Source organism: Neodiprion lecontei, chromosome 4 (genome assembly GCF_021901455.1).
Source record: "Neodiprion lecontei isolate iyNeoLeco1 chromosome 4, iyNeoLeco1.1, whole genome shotgun sequence".
NCBI lineage: Eukaryota > Metazoa > Arthropoda > Insecta > Hymenoptera > Diprionidae > Neodiprion > Neodiprion lecontei.
In genome coordinates, this window is record NC_060263.1 from 39,582,131 (window position 1) to 39,605,811 (window position 23,681).

At 37.3% G+C, this 23,681-nt stretch overlaps 1 protein-coding gene and 1 long non-coding RNA gene across 3 annotated transcripts in view; both read left to right on the plus strand.

The window, feature by feature from the left end:
• Positions 1-23,681, plus strand: part of LOC107221546 (midnolin-A) — a 52,726-nt gene that overhangs the window by 27,728 nt on the left and 1,317 nt on the right. Inside the window, exon 3 of one of the 2 annotated variants that reach the window (XM_015660567.2) lies at positions 21,345-22,619. In XM_015660567.2, coding sequence (XP_015516053.2) covers positions 21,345-22,619 — 1,275 coding nt within the window. The remainder of the gene's footprint in view (positions 1-21,344; positions 22,620-23,681) is intronic. The other variant, XM_015660568.2, reaches the window with a different exon arrangement.
• On the plus strand, positions 12,669-20,905 carry LOC124293812. Its single transcript, XR_006903661.1, has 3 exons — positions 12,669-12,779; positions 17,832-18,025; positions 18,150-20,905. It is a non-coding gene; the product is annotated as an uncharacterized LOC124293812 (long non-coding RNA).

The window sequence follows — 23,681 nt, forward strand, 5'->3', positions numbered from 1 at the left end:
ATAGGCAACCGGAGCTGTAATTCGCCATCTCACGAACGAGATTGTAACGCCCAGTTGTTGCCTATCTGTAGGCGCCAAGGTGGCATTTGTTTCCACGTTTAGGCCCGGTAGATGTGGCGATGAGGTTAGGATAAGGAAAGGGGGAGAGAAGCGTAGGCTGATGCAAAAGAGCAAAGAAGAGCTCGTCGTGTTTGCGGGCTCTCGTTTTCTTATTTTAGTTCTAATAATAATTACCCTCGTGGTTTCTTCTTCTTATTCTTATTCTTATTCTCCCACTCTATTGGAGCGGAGAGAGGAAGGTAGGAAGAACTAATGAGCGAATGACTGATTCAGCTAGTGTGTCTTGAGTGTCTGCTCGTTTTGAGCGAACGAACGATAAAGTCCAGACACCCGAACCGATCCTGCGTCATCTAAAAATCCTTATTCTCAATTTATACTTACCAGAAAATAGTGACACAGAATTTTGCGTAGAAACCGGCAGACGCAAAAGAATTATAAAGAAAAATTGTGTCTAAGTAGTGCTGGGGAAATATCGGGAAAACCGAGAATTTATATACATACACACTTGTAATATATCATCACATCACATAGTGCAGATTCATGGGAATTTTATTCGCAAAATTGGGAAAATCCTGCATGAGGAAATTTTACAGCGCGACATGATGACTGAAATACTATCATGGAATTTATATACATTGCTATAATTTTTATACTGCAATCGTCAAGACATATTGCCTTTTACCATGTTATCAAAAGAGTATGATTTTCAAATTTTACATGTGTTTTCGATTATATTTTTGAAAAAATTTTATACAGTTCGTACGGTTATAGGAAAAATTTGTACACACTGTGCGTACACGATTTGTCCACCTTATACGGTATTCTATTAATTAATTTTTCTCTCTTTATCATGATCTATTGTTATTGTAATAACAATTTAAGTTACGAATTAGTGTTTAAAGTTTGACTTGGAGACGTTGCGTAATCCTCGTAAGGTTCTTATACGTAATGCGCGTCGCTCAAATTCCACTGTTGTTATACAGCTTATACATCACACCTTTGCCGAACGATAATCCCCCCCCCCCCCATATCTGTATATGTATATCGGAGTACTTTTGTAACAATACATACGCTTGTAGAATTCTCTGAGTTTACGTTTCTTATGGTGCCCGTAAATGGAAAGCGAATGTGAAAAAAAACTGGGTCGATTCCGATCGTTGTGCGTGGAGTATTATGTACATTTTTTTTCTCTCTCCTTCCACTACTCATGTATCATGTATAGACGTAAACGCATGAATATTGAACGTACACCTTCAATTTTGGCAGAATAATTTGCGACGGAATTCAAGCGGAATATTTTGCACAAATTTACGTTATAAAGACTCGCATTTTCTCGGTTTCGTTTTTTTTTTCTCTCTTCTTTTTACACACATACCAGAAGGTCACGCTTACATTTGACCAACTGTACAATCAAATTCTAACCTACAACGTACACATATGCTCTGTCTGTTTTTTACGTATTCTGTGTATAAAGCTATGTACATATATTCAAAATATATTGATGCCTGTCTCAAGAAACAATGTTCGACGAGATATGGCTACAATGGTTTATAATATATGCTTTAAATCTGTATACATCAGGCAGACGTACATATATAATTATATAGGTACACACCCCATGTAATACATATGTTTCAATGTAATATGCCATAATACGTTGGTATCGCAATGTTCCAAGCTTCTATTTCAGTTAAATTATCTTCATGTTTATAAAGTTTTATCAATATTCCTTCTCCTTCTCCTCTCCCGCCTCTTTCTATCTTCTGCTACACGATCGAGAATAATATATGTATACATAATTATACACAACAAGAGAGAGAGAGAGAGAGAGAGAAAAAGAGAGAGCGAGACAGAGAGTCGAATAATTTATGTTCAATACATACAAAGTTGTGTTTACCAAACTCCAGAGAATTTATAAGACGAGAGATGAAACCGATTTCACAATATAATTTTCAATTCGTTACGATGTTTTTTTTTTTTTTTTTATATTATTATTTTTCTTCCCAGTAATAATAATAATAATAATAATAATGTAAATTCTTTGACATCTTAAGCAAAAATAAAAAAAAGAAAACGTTTTGAAAAAAAATTTGGCAATATTAAAAATAAAAGAAAAGTTTTTAAGGAACACTATTCGTGGGGCAATGGTGGCGCAGTGGCAAAGCATCGGGCTTTGGAATCCGGAGGTCGAGGGTTCGAAACAACTCGCCAAGTTGACGGAAATTTTCTCATTCCTTAAGATTCGATTTTTCACTCTCGTTCTTTCTCCATTACCTCGTATCTTCTAATATTTCTCTCCATATTAGAAATATCTGCGAAGGGACTTTGAAACCGGTACCCAAAACATAAACAAAAAAAAAAATTGCCAAAGGTTGCGCGGCAAAGGTTGTTGCGCACAACCCTGCAGGATTACCGGAACAACACCCGAGCTCAGAGTCACTGACCCGTGATCCCCAACGGTGGTGGGTCGGTGCTAAGAGAACCTCGGAGAGTAAATTGTGTAAGGTTCTTGCTTATGCCCTGGCCCCGCTATATGTGCGTGTTTCAGGTACCGAGCGAAGATACAAATATTTTTTATAAAACGCGAGAATGCTCGACGCGGTTTTTCATGCGTGTTTTCCGTACACAAAATATACGTTTTTACGGCATGGGCATTGAAAAGTCCACTTTTTGTGGCAGTTTTCGTTTCGTAAAGTGAGGCTTTATACGGCAACGAACAAAGTTGCGGAATAAAGTCTTTATTCCGCAGTTTTGATGCGCAGTTCGAAGTGCGCATCCCAAACTGCCGAATAAATTAGCTTCGTCGAACAGATCGCGACATAACCTCACTCTTCGTTTTGCTTTTCAATGCCCATACCGTAAAAATAATAATAAATACTCGGATAATTTCAGTACTCGCTTCTGGTTCGCTTCCGGCTCGCTTCCAGCTCGTCCTGAAATCTTTATCCTTGCCAAAAAAAAAAAGACAGGCGGTTTACGGGCATGCCACATAAATAGCTATTCTAGGACGGTATTGTGAGTTTGCGAATGCGTATGCGCGACGTACAGCAAGGACCATTTTCAAGTTCGAGGAGTTAAAAGCGGTCTTTTCTGTAATGCGCGCATGCGCTGTTGCGAATAAATTTGACATTACGCGACCCTAACCTCAATTTCGTGCTACGTGAAAAAAATGCGTAACATACACTTGTTATATGAAGAATCAAGTGCAACAAGGAAGCCACGGTGTTTTCGCCTCGCGTATCTGCAATATTTGCCTTCGACTTCACCTACGACTCGTATTGCAAACTTAAGCTCGGCCCGAAAAGACCGAGTTTGCCTCCTTGTTACACAATATAGTATTTCATCTTTCACGGCATTAGGTGTCACTCTTTTCTTCCATGCAAAGATTCCACACGTGTTGACTTCGCTCCTTCCACTTTTCTTTTCCGTACCATCAGTTTGAAATCCAATTTTGTGTAATTTAATATCGGTCAGAGATAAAAATATTATATAACAAATATCACGCCTATAGTATATTTTGACGACGGAGGTAGCCTTTTTTTTCTTTCGTTTTTCACGCTTTCACGGTGTTTATTCATATGTGAAAATAATCGTAAACTGGGAGTAATTTATTCATATTTTATACACGCAATGTACAATATAAATATTATATAAATAGATATGCTTGTTGTTTGTGCATGTACTGATAATATTTATCACAATATGAGTATACATACAAGTTGGATACATAGATATGTATATTAGTCGTTATGTTTTGACGATGAGATAAGCGGAACACCTCTGCAATGTTATACAATATTATTCTGTGCAATATACATAGTATACGGATGCATTACATACGTGCATGTACAATATACTTATATATGTATTCGAGGGAATCCCACTGCTTTATATTTGCATAAATGAAAACCCTGAATATTATTTCTGGAACGATTCAAGTATAACGCGACCTTCGCTTATCGTTAGCCTCCGGACGATTGGTTGGTCGATGTAATGAAGTATTATAACATCTTTACCCGTATAATGTACTTTACATGCGTATACATGTATCTATAAGTCCTTATTTGGGGGTCGAAAAACTTTGAGATCTGTTCCAAATCATTAAAAAAAAAAAAAAAACAAAGAAAATCTGATTGTGAGTAAAGTTTCGAACCTCTACGTTAACTGGAACACGTGCCTCTAAGCTCCGAATGTTTTAGATACATTATAGTTTTTATAACCAGTTATTTCCTTTTGTATGACTTTGGTATAAATTGAGGGACTGATTTGAAACTTGGCAGAGTTGTTGCTTACAATGATAGGAAAACAACGGTGAAAATTTCAAAATTATCGTCTATATGTAAAAATGAATTTAAATTTGAAAGAAAAAAGAAACAAAAAAAGAAAAATACACCGCTGATTATACAAATTGAAATTTGTCTGCGAATATATTTGGAGGATTTATTACATCTTTCTGTGTCACGATATGAAAGAAGCTGCTTCTCGTAATCCCTTCAGGATTTATCGTGTATATGTATATGTACGCGTGATGAAAAGTATATAATGTATAAGTGATGTATAAACAGGGGATTTTATGTTACGGCATGAAACTCAAAGGTGAAACTTGACACGTACTCATCTATATGTGGTATTTTTCTCCCTTTTAATGCCTTCATCCTTCCTATATATATATATATACTTACGCACAACACACTTGCATACTCCTCTCCACCACCTTAACTGTTGCACCTACTTTTTAACGCTTTGAAAAAACTCCTTTGTCCTTACCACGGTCCCTTGCATTCGCTACCTATCTACCTACCTTCCTTGCTTTGCACTTGTGAGAAATACGAAGGTATTCATTCCCTCTTTTTCTCACTTTTGCTCGTGCGTTTTATTTGCTGCTGCTGCTGTTGCTGCTTCTGCTTCTGCTTCTTCTCTTTAGGCACAGGCAATGATTCTTTAGACGTCTCGGAGAAACTTACCGCCATAATAAATTCAGCATTGGGCAAACATTTTCTCTTTCTTTTTGTCTCCAGATCAAGAGTATTTAAAGTAAAGAGCGATTGCGATATCCAAAGTTGAAAAATGTATTTGAATGTTGGTTTTTATTTTACTTTATTATTTTGTTTTGGTTTTTATTTATTTATTTTTTATTTATTTATTTATTTATTTATTTCTTTTTTATTTATTTATTTTTTTTTTTTTTTTTGCAAAAAAATTACGCACTTGCAGGCAATAAGAATTGATTTCAATATTTTTACCGCGTGAACGTATTTCTAAAATCTTTTATTAGTTAAATTTTGATCTCTCTTTTTTTTTTCAAACGAAAATCTGCGGATTGTTTATTTGGTGGTTATTAAGTTGCGAAGTAAATTTTTCTCTGCAGCTACCACTTTAACGTTATACTTGACGCAAGGTTTTTTTTTATCTAAGGTCTTAGGGAAAAAAAAATACTTTCATCTAACAATAAATATTTAATATCTGTCTGTTATAGGTGTAATCTATTTTCTATCGAAATACGCTTTAGATATACCTGTTTGAATTATAATTCTGTAAGAGAGGCGTTGCTGCTGCTGCTGCTGCTGCAGGTTGATTATTACTGCAGGTTAAGCGATTTCATCTCCTTTTTGCTCGGAATGACTTCGAGGTCTATAAATAACAACAGCACCGGCAGCGCCACGATTTACTCTGTTTGAAAATTCACTTCCAACGAGAAGCTGGTTGGCTGACTGGCTGGCTGGCTCTGGCTTTGGCTCTCGCCATCAGCTTCGCGTTACAGGCCTCTTCATAGCGGGTTCAGTTTCGCTATTTTTTATTCCTTGTGTTTTTCACCTTCTTTCTCTTTCTCTCTTCTTATTATTATCTAGACACGTGTGTGTGTGTATATACATATATATATATATATAAACAGTGTATATATATATACACACACACACATACATATACTTATTTTGGACACTGTTTTTTTACACTGTAATATATATATACATGTAGATTTGAATGTTAAACTGCAGTTTCGAACGTCGAGAATTTTCTCTTTATATTGTAGCTGTACAAAGTTTTTTTTTTTTTTTTTTTTATCACTTAGCAATGTATTGTTAGAATTTTACAACTCCAATGTTAATCTGTCCCAAAAACTGTTGTCATACCCACGCTGTACAACGTGGCGTATTTTAGGTGTACATTACAGTGTAAAAAAACAGTGTCCAAAATAAAGAATTACATGAAATGAAGACTGAAAAAAGTACAAATGAGGTTAGTCAGGTCGAATTGGGTCAAATCAATGCGGTCTCAGTGTCGAGAAAATATCTTAGGTAACAACAATATTTTCGATCCAAGACTGTTTTAATTTTTTTAAACAACATCCAATCTGGACAAGTAATAGCTCAACTTAAATCATCATTCAGCATTCGGTATTATGACCGAATAGACAAGTTGTGTGAAATCAATACGTGTGTAGTATAACCACAGATTGCGTGTAATGAACTAATTAATGCTTGATTTTTTAATATATTAATCATATCGAAAGTCCTCATATTTAGTCAAAGGTGATCTGCGCGAAATTCATTAACGAACAAAATACGAAGCTATTTTATTATTTGAAATTGGAGAAATTGTACGAATTTGGTATGCCAAAAATTATTAACTCTGAACCGTTATTTTTTAATTCTATCGGTTTTCCATTGTTTTTTTCTTTATATACGTATATGCAGAGGGAATTTTGCTAACTACTAAATGGTTTAATACATGCGCATTCGTTGAAATTCGAGAGCAAGAGCAATTGTTTTGGCAGGGCGACCGACATTTATAAATTCTCTTAATAACCTTAAAATATTGGTTGCCCTGTCAAAACAATTGCTCTTGCTCTCGAATTTCCACGCATGTGCATTAAACCATTCAGTCGTTAACAACTCACTCTCTGTATACATACTCTGTCGAATTTAAGAAACTTTTTTCGGATTCACTAGTTTTTTTTTCCCTACCAAAGCGAATCTACCGTGCGATCACTTATCATGAAAATTCAAGACGCGCCTTTATTACAATTTCTCTCACAATATTATTCCAAATATATATCAACACCTGGAAATTTATTAGCAAATTTATCTTACCGTTTACGCAGTTGAGCGTACGAAAATTACGTCTGCATCCCATCATCTGCACCACCATCAGCCTGCAACCAGCCAGCACCGTCGTCTTCTGACCTACGCGATAAATTTCCCTCGCATTGTTAACGTTGTAACGTATAATTTTCAGCATCCTCTCCCGCGTTCACGCAGCAAGTCGTTACAAGTATTAAGAGCAAGTAATAAACCGAGCAGCGAGTGAGGAGGATTAACTCTATGGCAAATTTTATTATTATTTTATGAAAATTGAAAAGGTTAATTTATTTTAATTATATTATTGTTATTTATCGTGAGCTGCGAACACGACGGCGAAGATGGTGTATAAATTACAATATATATATATATAGATTTGCAGCGATCAGGTGAAGTCTGCGAAGTCTAATATCCCGTATGGGAAGTCCGTTAGGTGTCGCTTCGTTAGATGGGCGCGACTCCTAGGGCGGCAGTAAGGCGAGAAAGAGAGGGAGATAGAGAGAGAGAGAGAGAGAGAGAGAGAGGCGCCAGGGCGGAGGAAAACCCTCCACTGCTGCGGCGGCAACAAGGTTTAGATGAGGTTTCGTCTTCAGCAGGTCTTCGGCTCGTCTTTGTTTCTCTATTTATCACTTTCTGCTCCTCCCTCTCCCCCTCTCATTTTTTTTTTTTTTTGGTACCTCTAGTTCCTCTTAATCGTGAAAAGGAAAATGCAAGCCTCGTGTAAATGTTACATTCCCGGTCAATTTAACACTGATCATGGTTTAATCCGCCTACATTTATGCAACACTGTTTACATGTTGAGAAAATCTACGCCTGCATTCCGGCAACCGAGAGTGTATTTCTCCGATCGCCATTTGTTTGTCACGAGTGTGAAGTTGGCAAAGTTATCGTATAACTATGCATCTTCATCAGAAAGAGTTGTTCTTTATGTACTTCCTGCCTTTAGGATCGTTTGAAACTGAAACTTTGTAAACTATAATAAATAAAACTTACTCATAGCTTCTGCAAAGCCGACTCCCAATTGATAGTTATTATCAAATTGCACTACAATAATGATTATTTTTTTTTTTTTTCTTTTTCGCCACTAATGTTTCGTAACGTAAAAGTTACTTACTTCAGACTGGTCATTTGAATCGTCGACTTTTCACTGTAGTATCTTTAATTAACCAATCATATGGACCGTGAAACAAATGTCGATCGGTAAAATCTACTCTGGGTTACCGAAATGCAAGCGAATTAAATTTGTACTAAATTTTCAACCTGTGTAATATTTTGTGTAAGAAATAATTCGATACAGTTTTATAATGTATAAATCATGTTCAATTCAAATATAACGTATAATCAACGATTCCTGGAGAATTTTGACGGTAATTATTCTTTTATCGCGTCTTGGTTCTTTCCAGATGCGGTTTTCTCTACTATGATAAAAATAGTTACACGGATTGATAGATATAGATGATTTCCCCGCGGATCAAAGCTGTGAAATCGACTTGTATAAACATGTACATATGTATATACTTGTATACTATGTATGTACATGTATGAGATTGAGGAAAAAATTCTAAATTAGAGAAGTATCCTACGTATAATATATGTAACAAAGATGACATATGGCAGAGTGATTATAACAAACGATCTGTCGTATGATTACGTTTTTTTATTCTTTATTTATTTACGTGTTTACATTTGAATTTCTATCTTTTTCCATTAAAAAAAAAAAAAAAAAAAAAGAGAAAAGAACAATTACAAATAGTTGTACGATACGTTATAGGTATTTATCCACTTTGATGAGAGATTAGGTTTTAACGATCGCAACTGTTCTCAATAATGAAGAAATAAATTTAAATCGATGTGAAAACTATTTAAATCTATTTAAAAAGAGATTGGAGAATTTTTATACAGAGAAAATCCTTTCGGGATACAAATGTATATTCAAGTTATGTCAATATTGAAACTTGAAAATCTTGTATAATGTTCCTGAAATCTGGAAAATCTGGAATTGTTAGTCAACTTAAATCGTGTACACTTGAAATAAATCCTTGTTACGAAAAATTCATTCGTTATCAAAGATCGACGAAGATACGAAGAGAAAAATACGAAAATCTTGATCGAATTTAGGGTCAATTAAGTACCGAAAGGAATTAGGACACTTACCAATGACTTATTGTTAGAGGGGGGAAATTTGATGGAAAAATGGCATTTTGAGCCCTAAAAAACTTAGTAATTTTATGAACTTTATTTTGCGAAAATCGGTGCCCACGACTCTGTTACACTTTACACTTGACGCTATATGCGCGTGGTTATTTTTTACCTCCTTCGATTTTTTCCCTCCCCTCCATTATACTTTTCTCCTTCTTCTCTTCTCCCTCCCCTTTTCATCCCAACACCGCAACCCTTTTTGTCGCCCTTCGCTGAACGAAACTCGCAAAATGCGCCAGCGTTGTTATTCGCCAGTCCGGCGGCAGTTCGAAATCGATATTAGAGGCACCGGCTGATTTCTGACAAAACCCTCCCACTTTTCTTTCTCTCTCTCTCTCTCTCGACGGCGACGAGGAGAAAACACGACACGAGTTCCTCGAGAGTGACGTAGGTATACCTACGTATTAAAGTTATACTCGTTAAAGCTGACGGATCGATTTCCCTCTCCGTTCAACAACGCGACCTGTAACTTTATAAGATAAACACGCGCAATTTATGACAAGCTAAATACATGTAAATAAGAAATAGTAATAATGAAAAATAATAATTTTGAAAAAATTAATTTTATACATTTTTTTTTTATCTATTATTTTTAACATGTATCGTTGATCTTTAAAGCTCTTTGAGCGAAATATCGAACGAACCTGAAGAAAACTTCAGGGAATTTATTCGAAGCTTAACGTCAGTTTTTTTTTTTATTTTCTTTTGAGAAAAACTGCTTTGTAATGAAAATGAATTACAAGAAAAAAATACTTACTTTTAAAATTTTGAAATTTTAAAAAATTCGGTACATTTTTTTTTTCTCGTGTTTTCAGCCAAAATTGATCGCCAAAATATGCATATTACAAATCAAGTATGTTATAACTTTCTTGAATTTTCTTGAAATAGATATTTATTCAAGTACAAGATTCTAGTTATTATTGTTATTACGTTGTTTTGCTATTTTAATAAATATTTTTATTTTCATACAGTCATTTTCACCACGGGTTTGAATATTTTTTGTCAATTAAAATATCTTGGCGTTGTTCTACTTGGGTTAACGTAACCATGTGTACATTATATGCATAGTAAAATATTTATCGTAGTTGAAACGATATCGGAATTCGTTGTTGCGTATAGGAATGATGTGGAATTTTTTTCACCGTTTTTCATTCGTCCTCAACTCGTCATCAAAATATTTTACATAGGATAGTTGAATTTTTGAATACAACAATAATAATAATAATAATAACAACAACGAATAAAAATATCGAGAGAAATAAGAGACTCCTGCTTATGTACACTTGTTTTTTTCACTTGAAAAAACAGGCGCGAATGATTGTAAACACGACCTAGATATGAAGAAATTGAAATAAACTGAAAGTCTCAGAGCTACGTTTATTTGCACGACGAGCACATATTCGGGTAAAGTTTGAACCCATGGTAATTAACGACGTATGGGATGTACAGACACGTTAAAAAGCTTCGAAACAAAGATTGACGAGGTGTGAGTGGAGCAAATCTAGTTGTTTACGTCTAAGTAAGAAAAAGAATTAATTACCGCTAACTTATCGTTATATTAACAAAATCAGAGAAATCATATGATTCTATTTTATATTAATTATTTTTGCAACTAAATATTCACGCTGCTTGACCGGTTTTGAAGGACAATAGCTGGTTTTATTCGTAAGTGAATTCTCCAGAAATCGTCGTACCTACATTTTCTATAACTGTAACGTGTTTCTTGCTGAGGCACAAATTTATTTTTTGTAAATTATAACGATCGTGTAATAAATATGTTGATTTATGTTTCTTTCATCAACAAAAAAAATCTATCTCATTGTCAGACAATTTCTTAGGGGTGTATAAATTTACGAATGTGAATTAACCGTCTTTCATAAAAATCGGAGGAATAATGTAATGATGATCTGATTTCTTTGACATGGGTATTAATTGTAGCAACAATCAGGTGTTTGCAGTTGAGATGCAATCTAGAAAAAAAAATATATCTATATATATATATATATTCCGCATCGATCGCAAGAACTTTTTAAATAAGATTCAGCTTGATCGGCTTCACTTGCACTTTTTGTACCTTTCCTTATACTTGTACATACCTATTTATGTTTCTACGTATTTTTAGCTCGACTATATGTTCCATACATCGAGCTCAAACCTATTGCAAAAATGATAGTATTGTAGATATTTCAATATATTGAAATAAATTCCAAAGAGTAACGACGCCTCGTTTTTTTCTTTTTTTTCTCTCCTGATTTTCCTCTTCAAGTTTCAAAGCCAAATCTTACGCTCAGGATAATAGAACCGTCGATTAGCAGTAACCTGTGATCCCCCCCCACTTCCACTTGTTACTAATACGTACTTATTACACCTCTGCATGTATCGTGCAGGTTGTATATAATGGTAATAATAATAACAATGACAGTGACAATGGCAATATCAATATTAAGAACCAAACGAGTCGCAGTTTGCATCTCGTCGCTTTTATCCGCCAAATGTATAACAATGCGCACTGCTGCAGGGATTCAAGATGCTCTGCCTCTTCGTTTGCGCGTGTGTACCTTATATTATATGTAATTAACATACCAGTATTTACTGCATTTCGCAGTGAATGCGCGGTGCAGTATTGCGTGTGATTATATTTATATCTATATACATATATATACATATGTATAAACGTAAATAAATATGCGCACACATGTGGCATGCGAAGGAGGGGTTCTGTGTTATACACGCGTACGTATACCACCCACACGCAGCCCACGGTAGACGAACAGGGTTAACCGGCACCGGCAACAGCAGCAGCAACAGCGATCAGCCTGAGGTTAAAGGGGAAGCAACGTCGCTGACGCCCAGCTGAACGAGCAGAGAGACTAACTCGGCATCCTCCTCCTCCTCCTCCTCCTCCTCCTCATCCTCCTCGTCCCCGGGCAATGCCTACGCTCCTGCAACGCAGTGTAGGTATATGCCTCTGTGTACCTCCCGTGTGAGTACTGTACGTACACTTGGGGACAATGAATCTGAGACGGCTAATTTTTTACACTAGACAGTTACGTTGGCAATACAGAGAAACCTGCAGCGCCACAGTCGGCCGAGCGCGAAACTAAATCTCCATAAATGTAACATAACCCGTGACCGTCGAATCCAACCTCAGAATACCGCGGGGATAATGACTTGTTAGATTGACACGTATTTTAAGGTTAGATTCGACGGTCATGGGTTATGTTACGTTTATTGAGATCGAGTTTGTTCCGCGCTCGGCCGACTGTGGCGCTGCAGGTTTCTCTGTATTGCCAACGTAACTGTCCAGTGTAAAACATTATCCGTCTCAGATTCATTGGCCCCAAGTGTACATATGTGTATGTATACCAAGTGTATGTATCGCGTTTTTATCCGACGGATTATCGAGCGCCGACCGGCCGGTAGGCGAGCGTTATAATGCATGTGAGTAGCGATGTGCAAGCCCGCAGGAGGGGGGTGGAGGTTCTGGGCGGACATTTTACTCGTCATTATTTTGATGCGGTGTTTTTTTTCCCTTCCACTTCTCATTTTCGATTTTTTTTTTCTCACCCTTCTTTCTTTCGTTTCATCTCGTGCTTTATATACTATATCCATAGGTATATATTTGTGTACATTATACAGTAGCGCTGAAGAGTATTTTGACAAAGATAGTAATTGAGTTGATTACATGCAAGAAAAAACTACAAAAATCAATAATATTATTTGTTGAAACAAATTCGATGTTGTACATAATTGTTAAAAATTAACTCTCAATTACTCTAAAATAAAGTTAAAATAAAGAGAAGTAAGAAAAACGATTGATCAAAGTAATAACGAATTTCATATTATCAAAATACTTTTGAGCGCTACTGTATGTATGCAATGTAATTTTTTATTACAGAGCTGCATTTTACGAAAAGAAAAAAAAAAAAAGCAAAAACTTTTATCCCGAATTGATTTTTCTACTTCGATTTTTCAAGATATCTTACGATTAATAAATTAGTTAATAAGAAAATCTGGCGATAATTCACCGAGTTTTTTTCAAAATTCCCTTTGTTTTCTTATATTTCCAAAGTGTTGTACGTGGAACACAAGCTTTTCCGCTACGGTGGTCAGTAACACGTACAAGTAAGGTAAGTGTACCAGTTACTGACCCTATATCAATTATTGACCTTTTTTGGTTATATCTTTTTGATGCTTAGTTCTAAAATCACCAAGTAAAATGTAAATTCGTAATATTTAACTATGTAGCAATTGGTTTTAATAACTAAGAAATTGATTATTTGTGCCGTCAATTTATAATTTTTGAAATTAGATGGGTCAATAATTGGGTTCAAACGTGTGAATAACTGGTACACTAGTGCACCTTACTGCGCGCTGGATTAGTGCGGGTTGTATTTGATTGTGAGTGAGCGTAGCTGATCCGTAGCGCCTGTACGTGAGCGTAGCGTAAAGGCACGTTTTCCAGGAATAACCCAGAATCCCTTTCCCTCAATCCCGGGGATTCCCCACGCATTTTCCCTAGGATCCCCCACGCATTTTCCCTAGGATCCGTCGCCCCTCCACGGCGCTTCGTAAGTAATCGGAAGATATTCTTATAGATGGTTGATTTCGATCACAAGTCCTTTATCTTCTTATTATTAGTTTCACGTATAAAGTATATAAATGTGAACATATCTCGAAACTCGTTAGCTCGATATTTTTGCTTATCTATATTAATTATTCACAATGGTGAAGGTAACGACCGGTAAATTGAATGAAAAATTTTACCGAGTTATTAGCTTTCTTTCTTGGCAATTTCATCGGTAAGATATGAATAATATATATGTGTATAAATAAATTACTCTGCTGCTGCTGTAGTAGAACACGCATTCATCTGTCAACCATTTCCTCCTTCGATGCACAGTGAAATCGCTGTGTAAAGTTGCGCGGGATTAACAGGTTACGGATAAAATACTGCAGCGCAGTGTCGGATTTCACCTAATTACCTATTATATTTAGTCCTTTAATTGTAAGCACTTACGTTCAATATTGTACATATATGCACAATGCAATGAATGCAGTACGATGCAGGTTATGGGAATTTTTGGTGAAAAGTATTTCTCTGTTTCTGTCGTTTAATTTAAATTGTTTAGTCCCCCCCCCCCCCCCCCCCCCCCCCAAATTGACAGTAAATATAATTTAAATGTATGTTGTAACGTCGTAAAATTTTGTATTTTTTTCCTCTCTTTGTATCAATACCATAATATTTCATTCATATCATTCCTTCGTTGCTCTATTCTATTGTATATTATTATATTGCATGGGATATAAATGTTTGACAATGAGAAAAATATTGCCGACGATTGCGAGGGGTTTGGTAAGGCTTAGATGTATTTGTACGACAACAATAATGTTTTTTGCCATTTAAAAATATTTCTTATTATTTTTTTCACGATCATTTTTTATCGTTCCGCGCAATAAATTCTTTTAATCGATTAGCTCAATCCACGCATTGATGCAGCAAACCGAATCATGGAAACTGCAGGCAAATCGATCGATCTGTGCGTGTATAAACGATCGCGACTCGATGCAGCCACAATGCGAAATACCGCTGCTTTGCAAAGCTCGATACATACATTCGCAATTACGCAAATATGTAAGGCAGACTTACAGACATGTGTGCTGTGCAAAAGTTATGCCGAGTATTTGAACATTTGCCGCACGCGTTCTACAATTATATGTATAATATTGTATAGCCTCAATTCTTCTGCTCAAGCATTATATGTATATCTAATATTATGAATTTATAACCAAATTAAATTCTAAATCTAATATCACTATCTAAAAATCAATAATGTTTACAATTTCTATAATACTATCTGTATTTCGGTATACTATAATGTTTAAATATATGTACAAGTACATGTGTAGAAAGAAACGAATATTTTACGCAATTTGATAGATATATTTTTGATTGGAGATAGAAAAAAAGTTGGTTTCTGTATTCTACAAACTATATTATACAGGGTAATGATGTGTACGGTATAGCGGAAAGGCTCATGACTATTTTATATCGGTTTGCGTTCGTGCGTTTTTTGAATATAAAAACCGGATGTGCTGAATAATGTTTCACTGTTGCAAAAATACTGCAGCAGCAGGGGCCTTTGCCCTCTGTGCGCTATTTTTCATTTATTTATTTGTTTTTTTTTCTCCGTTTTTTATTTTTCTTTTCTCTTTACGAAACAATTCGACACGTGTGCGGCTAATTGTAGCGTTTACCTCGCGGTGAAGTCGACTACTTTTGCAAGAGGGATCCTGCGTGTATTGCAGGGTCTAATTGAATGTTATCGAAGACGCAGGAATAACGACATGAAAATCCAAGAAGTTGGGGATAAGTTGAAAAATATTGTTTTCGTTCATGAACAAGGGAAAAACTTACCGAATTCTGAAGAATGGAATCGTTTGGTATTCTATTGTTCAATGATTCAAACTCAGTATAATGAAGATTGAACGTATAAAAAAAAAAGAAGAAGAAGAAGAAACGATTGCTTGAATCTTTTTTACAATTAATCGAGAATATATTGCATCAATTTTAATTTCGGTGAATATAAACTGCAGTTTTGCAGCTTTAAGTACTTGTATAATATAATGATAGGAATGAAGTTAGTTAACGTTAACGTAACGATACATGAGTATGAAAACTATGGAAAAATCATTAAAATTGCATATAATTTTATAATGAGTTTCGAGTAGTTGGTTTTGCAAAATACGAGTAGCTTTTTTCCTTTGTCATGGTTTACTGAATTTTAGACATTTCTAAAGTCGCGAAGTAACGATTTTTCCCAAACATGCATCGTTTACACTAATATTGTTACCAACTTCATCCTTATATATAATCCGGATATTTTTTTTTCTCCCTGTGCCTAGATATTTGAAATTAAATTTAGATGACCATTCCCGTTAATGTCTGATCAATTACTATATCATAACCTGTACATATTTAATAAGAATATATTTTACCCAGTACCTGTTGTTTTAATTTTTTTGCAGAGAAAAGTGCATATTTTTCGATTATGCATGTGAAATATATATAATAAACGAGGTACACGTAACCATTTTGCGCTATAGTCGATCCTTTTTTGTTAATTGCAATGCAAAATCAGTTTCTTCGGTTTACTCTATTTTTTTAGTCAAACAAGGCTTGAACATCAATTTATCGTTGCACAAGCATTAAATTTTCGCAACAATTGCAAGAAAATATAGTAAGAGTGATCGTAACGAGAAAGAATAGTAATGGATAGTAGACTTTCCGGTAACAGCTAGAAAACTAATTTTCATTTTTTACCTAGAACTATATTTTTCGATTGTGGTAAAAAATGAAAATAGTTAAGGAGTGAGTGGTAACCGGAAGTAAAAATTTCTCTCATCTCTGTATTATAAGGTGTAATACGCGTAACGTGCATGTAAAAGCTATTATTGGTACAGCGTCGACGGCGACGTGACGTTGCAGCAGGGCGGGGTTCGGTTATGCGGAGTAAAGGGCGAGGGCGAGGGCGAGGCAAATGCCTTCCTTGTCTCGGCTCGTTGACGTTGACGCAATCTACCCCGTCACCATCTCACACCGCGATTTTGTACCTCCTGCCACGCCGATCTGCATGCAGGCGTCGAGTATAAGGCAGACCGACCTACGTTTATTGGTACACATGTCACACACACCCCCATCCATACTGCCAAGGCTCGGCAATCCGTTCCTATGTGTCGTATTTCACATATATGTACATACCTTGTACCCACTGTCGTTTACTTACTTACTTACTTACTTACTGACTCGCTGCTGAATCAAATGCTTTGGTACCGCTTCCTTCGTCGCCCACACCTTCTTCTCTCAGTATTGTGTATGCTACACGGACACTTTTAATATACGTCGTACGTCTACGTTTTGCTTCGTTTTATACATACACGTTCCCGTTGAAGCGACGATGACGGGGTCAGATGTTGCGGTACATGCGAAATGTGGAATTTTATTTATTTAAAAAAAAATGTTTTTCAAAAACAGATCTAAATTCAATTCGTACTGAACCTTTAGATGGAACTGGTACTCCGATCAATGACGATTTATCGGTATTCGATGTGCGGACGTCTTGTTGTTCAATTCAACGTTGGACTCCGTTGCGATGTTAACGCTTTGTGATGTGCAATTCATTTCAAGCACATACACTGACATTTGGAATTGTCATTTATTATTTATTTTTTTTTTATTGCATGTGGAAGCTTTTTTCATTTCGACGTTGTCATACACATCTCCAAATATCTAAGTCCACGTATCGTATCGCAAACGTGAAAATGGGATTAACTTAAGCGCTATTATGTATGTAATTCCGAACAAAATCACTACGATCAATTTTTATTTTATGGAGAAATAAAGGAATTATGTGACACTTTTTACGAAATTGAAGTATTAAATTCCTAGAGTCGTGGGTATTTAATAATTATTTGTATTTTCATCGTACACAGTGGATTAGGAATGTCAATTCCAACAAAATTTGGAAACAGAGGACAAGTCAGCTCTGACGAAAGGATTCGCGCAAGCCAGTTGACCCCACGTCTGGTCTCTTCTAGATTCTCCATTTCCATACCGCGTCCTTACCGCATGAGAAAACAGACGGACGAAGAGAGAACGTGGTTAAAGCTGTCCCTTCTCTCTTCCGGTACGAAATTTCTTTTTTCCTTCTTATTCGAATTCATCCCTATCGGACTTTTGATCAAGAGTACCAACAGCAGCAACAACCGGCACGATAGTCGTCTTCCAGTACCAGTGGTTCGATCTTTCAGGATAAAGTCGATGAGGGGCACGTTGCACGTACCTCGTCGTCGTCGTCGTCGTCGTTGTCGTCGTCGGCGTTCCGAGAGGTTGTTTCGACCGTCGACGCGACGAAAGGTGGAACGGGATGGAAGAGACGAACGAACTCGGATCCTTGAGGTTAAGAACGAACGAACCAGAGAGAGCAGGAGAGAGAGAGAGAAAGAAACAGGGGGGGGGGGGGGGGCAGAACGAGTCGCCAGATGGGACGCCGGATGGGGTGCAGGCCAGTAAGAATTCGTGGTCGCGATGCAGGGGGTCAGGTGAGGCTAGTACATGGCAAGAGGTTGTCCTCCTCATCCTCGCGGGCGAGGTAGGAAGGCAGGCAGGCAGACCAGGCGAGGCCAGTGTGTAGGTATTGATTGCCCGGGGCGACGGAGGACCCCCCTTTTCATGAGAGAGCTACCGCGTCCTTCTCCAACATCAGCAAGTCTCTCCCGACTATAAACCCTGCTGGTATACCGCCAGACATGGTGCTCTCACTTACGCACGAGCACCACATCCGCGCTTTTACAATTCCAACCACTGCAGAAGACCCGACCGCCTGAGCCCACAAACTTCGTTTTCACTGGGCTCTGTGTGCTGGGAAAGCGGGCAACACATGCACACGTATCGTATACGTACAAAGTACATGTTAACGTGTTGGTGGTAACAGCGTTACGATAATGTCGCCCCACACACATACGCGGGAATGGCGAAGGGTGCATTGCTCTTCGATGGATCTGAGAACGTTCATCCCTTGGCTTGTGATCTATATTCTATTGCACGTGTGGCAGGATTATAGAACTCTTCTCGTAATATCAGTGTGACTTGAAGTCTCGCGCATTTGCGTTCACTGGTTCCTGGGTTTATTATTATCATCATCATCATCATCATCATCATCATCATCATCATCATCATCATCATCATCATCATCATCATCATCATATTGTTTTTAACCAACGATTCCGATTGATGGAGTTGTCTTCTTCAAGGGGGAAAATGAGCATCGCCATTTGAATTCGCTGATTTTTAGGATTAGAGGGTGGTTAAGGTGAAAGGCTTATCGATTTGGACTGGTTTTAAGGTAGTTGGGCAGTAATTTCGGAAATGTTTAATTCACATGAGTTTTAATTATATAATTTTTTGAAAATAATTTACCGTTTAGTTACTGAGTTTATTCATTTCAAAGTTGAGCTATTTTATCTTGTATAGATAGGGACTGGGATAAAAACTGACAGTTTCGAGTTGGTTATTTTAGAATAAAATTTTTAGGACGGGGAAAAAATATCGAGTAATGTAATATGGATATTTAGGATTAATATATCAAGTTTTTGTGAATCTTGTACGTTATTTAACAATTAAAAACATAATTTAAAAAAAATTAAAAATCCAATGTAATGTTGGTTAGGTTGTAGATTTGGCAATGTCGCAGGTATGTACATTACGCGCGGTGTTCAAATTATTTATTTTCTATTGTTTAGATATGATATTGCGAAAACATTTTTTTTTTGATTTTTGCTAATCTGCCCTTAAATCGTAACTGACATGACATTTTGATTCGCAAAAATAAAGGGTATTGCGAGGTAAACATCGAAGGTTCAAGCTGACTAAAACAAAAGAAAATCACGCGACGTTGTCAAATTTATTTTCTGAATATTTGAAGAATACAGTGCTCACGATTATCCGTCGGATGGCGTTACTGTCGCTATCCAAGTGCCTTAAAGCTGATAGTCTCGTTTGTAGTGTCATTGACAAACAGATTGAAACATATCCTTTTATTCAATTGCAAAATGAACATATACCAAGATATTCTATAAACAGTACTATTATTGTATATATTCACATCAGTGTTGAAGTTTAAATAAGACTACATGTTTCTGTAACGATTGTTCCACGTTTTTTTAACATTTGGTATATATCTGGTTTCTCTCACAGCAGAACATGCCGATTTACGAATATTACAGGCCATAGCTCTTCTCAAATGATACGATTACAATGCAAAACGTTGAAAACGTTCCGATCCCGCGATCTTCGTCTCGTAGGCATGCGGTATAACGTGACTGAATGGTTTTCAATCCCGCTGTGTCACGTAGAATAAAATCCAACTTCAAACCTTCTCAGCGCCTGCACGTAATGATATTTACGTCTGGTTTTTGGGTTGCGGTGAGGTGGGGATGTATCTGTAAAGTTTGGTGCAATAGGCCTGATTCAGGTCGTTATTGATTGTTGAGGCCTCGCAGGTATAGAAGTCTGATATGCTGTCCTGGCACAATGAGAATACTTGAAACTTGAGAGGAGGGCATGAAGAAAAAAGTACTGCAGGTTCGGCAGCTGACTGTCAAAAATAATAATCACTGAAATGGCTGACCTGTTTTCCGCTGTGCTGTTTCTTTGAATGAAATTTGAACCATTCGTACGATTGTTGGTTATTTCCAATCTCCGCCTGATAATGGATATAATGGCAATGAAAAATAATCTACCTTCGGAGGTCGATTCTAATTTTGCCATCAGCTGCAGCGTGAGACTTGCAAAGATCAGGTAACTATTTCACCTAGGTAATTCTGCGACACGATACTTCTGTATATAATAATATACAACCCATCCATATTTTGTCATTACACATTAGACATATTACGTAACGACGTTTCGGCATAATATTATACTCGGACGACAGCAAACATGCGCTGATTCTTATACCACCACAGCTTTCAGACTTGTATAAAAGCTGCGTTGTATCTGCGAACGTTTATCGCTGGTCAGTCGCTGTGTTTTTTTTTTGAGTAAAATCGATGCAATTTATGGGAGGAACAGCCGCGTGGTTATTGGAATTTCGCGTTTCATGCGTGTGAAATGTGTTATGTGGTGTATGGGGAGGGAAGATAAAAATATTGAACAAAAAATATACGCATTGCGGTCACGCTGTTTTTATAACACCACGTTTTTTTTCATCGTCATTCAACGATCAATGTACGTTCGTGTATATCTATCATAGGACGTATAACTCCAGCTGGAATGATGAGAAAATTGGCATTACATTTAAATACGAGTGATATTTTTTGAAAACCCCGAAACCCCATATATTTATGCGGGAATGTGATCTATTTCGAACATGTAGAGAAAAGTTTGTCACAGACTGTCGTTGAGAACCATTGACTAATGGAAGAAATGATATTTCTATTTTTCAGGCACAGAGACCGGAACAAAGTGTAATGCAGGCCCTGGAAAGCCTGAACGACTCGCAGGTGAACGATTTCCTTTCAGGGAAAGCACCGTTGAACCTGACTATGCGACTGGGGGACCACATGATGCTGATACAGCTGCAGTTGTCGACTGTGACGCCGGCGGCACCAGCTGGTGTACCCGGTGGCTCGACGACGGCAACGACGACGTCTAGCAGCTCTACAACGATGCACGCGGGCAACACATCCTCGACCTCGTCCTCGTCTTCGTCCTCGTCGACGACGCAGAGTAGGAGATCGTACGTTATACCGGCACCAAGGACGCCGAAGACACCGCCGAAAGTTCAGGGAAATAACGCAGCGGCGAGAACCTCGTCCCTTATCAGTAGCCTAGCTTCTATATTACAGGCAGCGACGAATTGCAATTCAAATTTATCCTCGTCGACGACCACGACGACGACAACAACCACGACGATGGAGTCCTCGGCAACCTCGACCTGCAACACGGCGCCCACCGTAGCAAGCAAGTCCACCACCTTACCCCGTAACTCCACGGCTAGTCCAACGAACCTCGAACACTCACCCATAACACGAACCCATTACTGCACGACAGAATCGCCAGCCTCGCCGACGCCCTCCCCGCCACCCTCGGCCCAGTCCTTACCTTCCTCCGCGTCGACGGTCGGCCACTTTCCGAGATCAGGGGGCAGTTCACCCTTATCGACGTCGGGGAGCCGTCAGTCCTGCATCCTCCACCACCACAACCACAACCACAACCACAGCCACCACCACAGTCACCATCATCACAGTCACAATCACAGCCACAGTCACAGTCATCATCACTCTAGGAACAAATTGTTGTCGTTTGATCCCCTTCACCCGTCAACCTCAGCGGATCCCACCTCCTCGACCTCGTCTATCGTAGAGGCTGCCGGTAGTCAGCAGCAGTCTACGGCGTTAGGCACACCACAGAAAAAGAAATTATGCACGAATCATCATCACCAGCAACAACAAGAACAGCAACAACAACACCAGGTACAGCAGACTGATATGGAACCGAATGCGAGAAAGATCGACAAGGAATCTGGAACGGAGAACGTTGTGTCGTCTCTGGCTTCTTGTACTTCACCCGAAAGTCCTAACGGGAACAACGCCGTTGACGGAGGGAAGCCAACCGCCACTCTCGACACCAGAGCTCTTGCAGAGGCATCGCGAAATCTCACACAGACGCTGAAGCAACTCTCCTCTGAGGTACTCACCTCGCGGGTCCACCTCGCTGAGGTATACATTACTTAAAAAAAAAAAAAAAAAAAAAAAAGAAAAAAGAAAAATCCCTTGATTTGCGTCACTCACGTTGTTGTCGGTTCATCTTTACGTATAATAATATTTTCATTATTTTGCTATATGTAATAATTAAATGATGATATTGCTTAAATCTTTCAATTTTAACATTCTCTTCTCTTTCATACTAGCAACTTTCAAAGGAGAACGCGTATTGACTAGATATATGTTTCATTTTATACTTCGGGCGTGGGAATTAATTTTACAAGCAATATTTTCGTTGCTACAGTTTTTTCGGCTCGTCAAATTTATTAAATTCTTTACGGTACATTTTCAAATATACTTGAAGCAGTTCAAACTTTTTTTTTCTGCGGTCTTTACAATAGATGCTTATTATTTATAGAATGGAATGTTATGTCCCAGTATTGATGATTTTGTCGACAATTTTTCTCTGCTTACAACTAGATTCTCACTAAAAGCATGTAATTATGAATATAATCGTATAATAGTGGGTTTTTTTTTTTTTTTTTAGTATATGTATTTTTTTTTTTTTAATAATGTATACATTTTTTATTTTATTTATTTTCATTGTTTAAATCATTCACGGAGACGAGAAATCAGATTTGAAAAAACATCACGCAAAACAGTATTCTTACGATATCTTTTGAATTATGATTTCCTCGTTGACGTGCATTTTTAATTTTGAATAAGTAATACTCACGTTTTTCACTCACTCTACCGTTGAATCAATTGCAAATGTTATTGTAACTACTAAATTGGAGATTTTGTAAAAATTTAGGCTTTTAAAATTCCGCAAAGTTGCCAAAATTGGTAATTTTTCCACATCCTTCTTGCCCAGGGAATGTCTTACCTTTTATATGCACCAACAGTGACACAATAATGGGAAACTGTTACTTAACCGTTGCAACAAGTTCTGATTTCTATTTTTACAACGCCTTATAAAGAAACAAGGGTCTGAGTTGAAGAAGGTATTGCCCAACTGGTGAAGTCGATTCCTCGCCTTATTCGAAGTATGTAATACTTGTACCGTCCACCGTGATG